General features: G+C 30.3%; 1 protein-coding gene across 1 annotated transcript; it reads left to right on the forward strand.

Annotated features, from left to right (window-relative positions):
* The first annotated feature begins 671 nt into the window (after positions 1-671).
* Positions 672-1,112, forward strand: LOC118766700 (protein ZBED8-like). Its single transcript, XM_036510348.1, has one exon. The coding sequence runs from the start codon at positions 672-674 to the stop codon at positions 1,110-1,112; it is 441 nt and encodes a 146-aa protein (XP_036366241.1).
* The last annotated feature ends 6,615 nt before the right edge of the window (positions 1,113-7,727 follow it).

Consider the following 7,727-nt stretch of genomic DNA (forward strand, 5'->3'; position numbering starts at 1 on the left):
AAATTTTAGCAAGATGAAATGTATGATAAAGTTAAGAATAGGAAATAAAGCAAAAAGTATGTGATTGTTTCTACTATTGCTCAATTTAATAAAATCTCAAAAATATTAAAACACAGATTGTAAAAATAAAAAAAATTGACAATAAAACCAAAATTTTGGATATCAAATGCTTATGATAAAAATATAATAAATTCTTTTTAAGAAAAGAAATTATAATATAAAGCCAAATGTTAAACTAAAATTCAAATTTACTTATTACAGAAAGTACTAGGTAAAACTAAAATCTATGCAAAATCTGTTCTTTTTTAAAGAAACCTTTTTTCATATTTTTTATATTTTATATAAATAAATACAATATTTTATTGTACAAATTTTTCGTGTAACATTTCTTTTAATTTAACTTTTATTCCATTTTTCTGTTTTAATTTTTTTCAGAACTTTTTATTCCAAGCGTTCTAACTTGGTCTAGCGTTCTCAATTTGGCCTTGACATTACCTTACGCATGACTTACATTTTGTTCACATATTTGTGTTGTCCACTACACATCAAATGATTCGCAATCAGTGCAAAGAAACGGAAGTAGCTTGACAAATATATTCGACTTGGATTCGTGTCCTTTCAAAAGAGTATCCTAGTATGTGATATGTTACAAAACTTTGACCAATGGTGGAATGCGACTCTCACGCCTGGAACACCACCTGAGAACAACACATCCTGCTCTTGCAGACAAGCCCAAGGCGTTCTTTGAAACAAAAAGACATTCCTTGAAGCAAGCTAAGTTGGACGGTAGTGGAGGTTTTCGGCAACAAACTTCAATGGTTGTTGAGGCTGCCTATGAGATTTCATTGTTGATTGCAAGGACCATGAAGAACCATAGCGTCGGAGAGTCTCTCATAAAACCAAGCCTACTCCGTGCAGCAGAACTCGTTCTGGGGAAATATAGTACATACAAGCTTTCCCAGATTTCACTATCAAACGATAGAGTCAATAGAAGGATCGACGACTTCAAAGATCATGATGAGTACACTGTGCTTCGTATATTTTACCCAAGTGTCACTTCGACGGCAGGCACTGATCCCTCATTCAGTAATGATAATAATACTCGTAATTGATTATATCGTTAGCTGCATGGAAATACATCGTCAGTAATTTTGCATAGTAACCCATCACCCGGCCTAAAATGATTTGCCCTACCAAATATACCCCCGATAATATGGTCGTCGTACTTCATACCCATAGAGCTAGTATATCGATAAACGTTCGTTAGCGTTTTTATTCGCAGAAAATTAAAATCAAAGTTCAGTTCCATCCTATAAAGGTTTTAAATATCTATGCAAAAGGGGTAATCAAGAATCTGAATTATTACCGAACATTAAACCAGCAGAACAAAAATTACACACCACAAAAACGAAATATAAAAAAAAAGCGAGAATTTAACGCATCGTCAATGGCTATAAAAGTTGTAAAGTACGAGATTATTATTTGGAAAGGAAATCATTGCTATTAATCTGTCCGTTCAGAATGTTTCTTTCTCTCTCCAGATTTTGCTGTAGTTTTGTTACTTTATATTGTCATTTAGATTCGTATTTATTAAGTAAATCGAATTAAAATTATTTTTTATGTTTAAGTTTGTTTTTCAACGTTAATGAAATGTGACATGTTTATTTACTCTGAAACAATTATCATTATTATTTCCTCATTAAATGAAATTAAAATATAGTGAATAAAGACTGTATTACTCTGTGTCCGAAATAACCAGTGTTAATAATGCGATTTTCGTATTTCTAATCGTTTTTCTGGTTGAAAGCGAGTTTTTTTTTTCTATACAATTGTTTGCAAATAAAGGGGACATAATATTCCATTACATAATTGTTTTTGTTTTACTACTTCTTATACTTTTACTGGCGTTGCAGGAGGAAACTCATTTATATATGTATATATATATATATATATATATATATATATATTATATATATATATATATCTTTATATATAAAAGAGAAGTTATGTGTCTGTCTCCTACGATTTAGATTCCTAACTACTCCACGTTTTGCGGTGCAGTTTAACCAAACCGGGTATCTTATAGTCGTGATTCATATCGAGCCCTTCTGGGTATTAGCGCGCGTCTACGATGAGTCTACGATTTAAAAAAAAAATACCATCATTTTTTTACCATTTTTAATGCATTTTTTTGCTATTTCTTGGCTATAACTCTCTAAAAATGCTTATATAGTTATTTCCCTTACAAACCCGAGCAACGCCGGACGATACTGCTAGTATATATATATATATATATATATATATATATATATATATATATATAAAGCTGAATTTCACTGTGTATGGCAGGTTTGGTAACCTTCAGCTAACACTATCTCCTCCGAGACCCTGCAGCGCAAGTTGACCAAAATTGAGGAAAAAAATTCAAATCGAACCATGTTAACACCAAAAATATTTTACATTAAAAAGGTGCTTTTTTTTCTATGGAAATCCCTATTTTTTACGATTTTTGACTGCTGTGTCGCTATTTTTCGGTGTATTTCAACCAGAAAAATGTTCACTTGAAGAGAATAACAAGTTACATAATGCAAAATTTTACTTTTCAAAAATTCCAATTCTAAAGGGTCGAAACAAACCCGAGCAACGCCGGGCGATACTGCTAGTATATATAAAAGTTAAAACAGACAAGAGATGAACGTGTATATATAGCATTACATATTTTATAAAAGTTATGATATAAATATAACCATAAATATAATTACTAAAACAAAAACTGCTTCGCTAATGATAATTATGGTTATGTTCATATCACGCGTTTTATAAATGATATAATGTTATATAATGTCTTTGTCAAGTTTTGATTTTTTTCTCTCTTTACGCAATGCTTATAGGCAAATCTTCTGCAGAAATATTATTACCTTGATTAGGGAAGTTGATTTTAATAATTTTGAAACTTCCGAGAATAAATCTATTGTTCATCCATTGTACGCTTACACTAAATAATAATTTATTTAAACGTGCGATGATTTATATATATATATACATATATATATATGTGTGTGTGAGTGTGTGTATGTGTATGCATATGTATATATATATATATATATATAGTTAATCCAAACATGAAAGCACAAAAAAAACACAACAACGCGAGGACGTGGAACAAATATAGTATTATTGGACGCTCAGATATATATATATATATATATATATATATATATATATGTATGTATAAGTATGATTTACAATATGATGTATATATATGATATGTATATATATGATTTATATATATGTTATATTTATATTAGTATTTATATATATTATGTATGTAGCATATATATATATGTATGTATGCATTTATATGTATGAATGTATGTATATATATATATATATATATGTATATATGTGTATGTATATATATGTGTGTGTATATATATATGTGTGTGTATGTATGTATGTATATATATATATGTATGTATGTATATGTATATATATATGTATGAATGTATATATATATGGATGTATATATATATATGTATGTGTATATATGTATGTATGTATATGCATGTATGTATATATATATATATGTATGCATGCATATATATATGTATGTATACATATATATGTATATATATATATATAAATATGTATATATATATATATATATATATGTATATATATGTATGTATGTGTGTGTATGTATGTATGTATGCATGTGTGTGTGAATGTGTGTATGCATGTGTGTATGTATATATATGTATGCATGTGAATGCAGGTATGTATATGTGTGTATGCATGTATGTATTTGTGCGTATGTATATGTGTATGTATGTGTACGTATGTGTGTATGCATGTATGTGTATATGTATGTGTGCATGTATGTATGTGTGTATGTGTGTATACGTATGTATGAGTGTATGTATGTATGTATGTATGTATATATATAGGGTAAGAACTTATCTCATTTTATTGTTTCTTCCTTTGTAACATCGTGTGACACGAGAATTGTCCTTGGCTAGTAACATGGAAAGTATGAAAAGAGGGTAATATTTTCTTCAAGCTTTGCTTTTCTTACATTTATTCAATCCCCAAACAATCCCTCTCAACACATGCCTATGATACTACTACTACTCTTGCTCATGATCAGAGATGCACATATTGTCAGCCACTAACGGATATGTTCAAGTGGTTATGGTCAAGCAACTAACAAACAAATCTGTGGCATTGAGCAGAATATTTACTATAAGCATATTTCTGCTTCAGCAACCCATTGCTGAACCTATCTGAAATGTAATGGAAAATAGATCGGTTTCAAAAATCGGTTTCAAAACATTGATGCCCAGGTCACAGAAGCAAAGTTTTAAGGGAATAATAGCCAGTTTCTTTGATTTCTAGATAGAAGCAAGTAGAAAATAACACTTACTGACCAAAGACAAAAAAAAATTAAAACTTTGTTTCACAGTGTAATATGGCAACGTGCATGTATAGTTTTTAAATATCCCAACTTCTGAAGGTGAACTGTGTTGTTTGAGGAAGGTTTAATATCTAAATGAGCAGGTATTCAGTATAGTATATATTACCTTTAAGAATTTACATTTATTACATATACGCTCTTAAAGATTCTGTTTTATGTACTCAACCTTCAAACTCTAAGTTAAATACGATAAATTAATAAAAATATGGAAACACATATGTAAAAGCATGAGTGGTTAGTGAAAAATTTTACTTGAACCATCATCATCATCCTTCCGTAAGAAATACTGGAATATTATATTGTGGGTAGCTTCGTGATTTAAGTTTAATGAAGATAGTTAAAGGGTTATGCCGTTAAACAAACGGTGAATAATAAATACTTAATTTAGGCAAAAGTAAATGAAAGAATTTGTGAAGGTAAGTATATAGATAAGTGACTGAATAATTCTAAATTTAGCGCTTAATTTCGTTTCTCATTATTATCCTCACAATCATCATGTATTAAAATTTATTGAATCATTAGTTTCGGCTATAAGAGTGGAAATTAAATATAAAGAAACGTAGGTTAATGAATCAATATTATTTAAAAGGAAAAATTCTTAACAACAAACATAATCCACACACCATGATTAATGGTGTATTAAATTGAGAAGAACACGAATGAAATTTACGTTAAGAAAAAAGTGACATAAAAATATAGAAATTTAATTAAAGCTATTTTATTGGATATTAATATCAAACAGATAAAATATTGTAAGTATTCAGAATTTACATCAAAGTGGAGTGAAATAACTGGTATTCAAATATCAATATTTTAGACTTTTTTAAAAAGTATATCACTCAGTGTTAAACAGAAACAATTTGTCAGCCAAAATTCGAAATTTAAATTTTAGTCATTTTTATACCAAAAAGTAAAAGAAAGAATAACCTAATGATGGTCACTAAAGTACGATCAGCATTTTTGATTTTGATGAGGAAATCCAAAGTTTGTATATGTAGCAGGATGATAAGGAAGAACACGGGAACAGGAATATCCCAAAATTATTTACACCACTAATGAAATTTTTACTGACCAGGCATCTAAGAAAAAGTGCCGCAATAGCTAGTCACAAACACCTTCTCTATCAAAATCATTATGTTATAACAACACGTACCCCAAATTTTCTTAATCTAAATCTCTCAACACAAATTCTAAAGTAACAGAAAGAGTAGAAATTCTGTAAGAATAATCATTTTTATAAACACACACACATAATCGCATATAGACATGCATATATATATATATATATAGTGAAGTATTTTTGCCACTTAAATGTGGCTAACCCCTAAGGGTGGATGCTACTGTAGCTTGTAGCCCCAAATTTTATTTAATTTGCTTTTCGCGGGAAGGAATGTTTCATTAAAGTCGTGTCTCGCCTTGACCTTCGAAACGCGGAGTAGATGAAACAAAGGCGACTGAAGAAGGGGAATTTTCCTTGTATTGTATGTCCTGTACTCTATTTATTCGTTGTTTAAGAAAAATATCAATTTCCTTGGTTTTGTGTTTATGTCTTTGTTTCTCATTGTGTTCGAGGTTTTTGGGGGGTCCTGTACCCAAATATGCATGTATATATACATGTAGAGGTAGGCACGTACATATATGTAGTATATATGCATATGTTTTATTTTATTTATTAATTTATATATATTATATATATATAATATATATATATATATATATATAATATATATATATATATATACATATATATATATATATACGACGAGCTTCTTCCAGCTTCCCTCTACCAATTCCACTCAGAAGGCTTGGTCGGCCCGAGGCTATAGTGGAAGAAACTAACCCAAGGTGCCACGCAGTGGGACTGAAAACGGAACCATTTGATTGGTAAGCAAGCTACTTAACACACAGCCACTCCTACGCCTATATATATATACATATATTCGCATACATACATATATATTTTTTCATTCGTACGTATACTTATATATGCATACATACATACATAGACATACATATATATATGCATACATATAAATAGACACATCTGTGTATGTGTAATTATGCATTATGCATACATATGTTCGGGTATAGAGATGGATAGGAACAGATAATTGTATTCACATGAAATTACGCTGGTTGATCATTCATATGTACATTTTTATAGTGAAACAAATATTTATTTGTATATATATTACTTATTCTTGAAATAAGCAGCTTACAGAGACCTACACACCCAAACACGGATATATTGAAGACAAAATCGATGAAATATACAGACTCAGCTACAAACTACACAGTAAACAAGTAAACTTTTTTTATGTTATTTACCAAAAAAAAATCTTGAAACGTCAACTCAGAACTCTAAGCAGAGAAAATAAATTATTTTGGCTGGAAAATGAAAACAGTTACCTCGAGTTTCGCTAGTAGGCTTTTCAAACTGTATAAACATGAAAGGTGAAGACTGCTAGGTGGTGGTGGTGGTGGTGGTGGTGGTGGTGGTGGTGGTGGTGGTGGTGGTGGTGGTGGTGGTATGTGTGTGTGTGTATTTGTGCCTGTATCATATATACATATATGATATATATATGTATGTATATATGTGTGTGTGTCTGTATCATCTGTACATGTATGATATATATATATATATATATATATATATAATATATATATATATATATATGCGTGTGTGTGTTTGTGTGTGTGTGTGTGTTTACAAGTGTATCCTTCGCGTAGAATTTTGTCATTCTAAGAGAGAGATCTATGATTACTTCGTTGTGCACGTTGGTTGCAATTTAGAACATACACAATCAAACCCCTATCAACTGCTTTGTACATTCCATTGCTGCTAGTAATTAAGCTGTAAATGTGTATTGTTCATAGCTACTTATGACTACCCTTTTTAGGATCCAAATAGTTTTGTAACTGTTGTGTCTGGCAAATCGTGTGACCACCTAGATATTTTCTATATTTGGATTTCCTTGGAGCAGATCTCTGATCAAAGGAGTTTCAGCCATATTCGTTCCGTCCGTTTTGCCAACTATACTGAATATAGACCTAAAGATTTGGCTGCTATCTGCAGTGGGTCAAGGTACAGACTTCCTCGAGATATTTCGTCTTTCTTATGCATTGGTGTTTAGCTCCAAGAAAAATAGTCATGACGAATCTATTTTGTTTTATCAATTATTGATAATCCAATGTGCTCCTCAGGTTTTAAAGGCGATAGAGGGTGATTAGTGGGTAATAGGTCCTCTATTTC

This window comes from Octopus sinensis, linkage group LG17 (genome assembly GCF_006345805.1).
Source record: "Octopus sinensis linkage group LG17, ASM634580v1, whole genome shotgun sequence".
Classification (NCBI taxonomy): domain Eukaryota; kingdom Metazoa; phylum Mollusca; class Cephalopoda; order Octopoda; family Octopodidae; genus Octopus; species Octopus sinensis.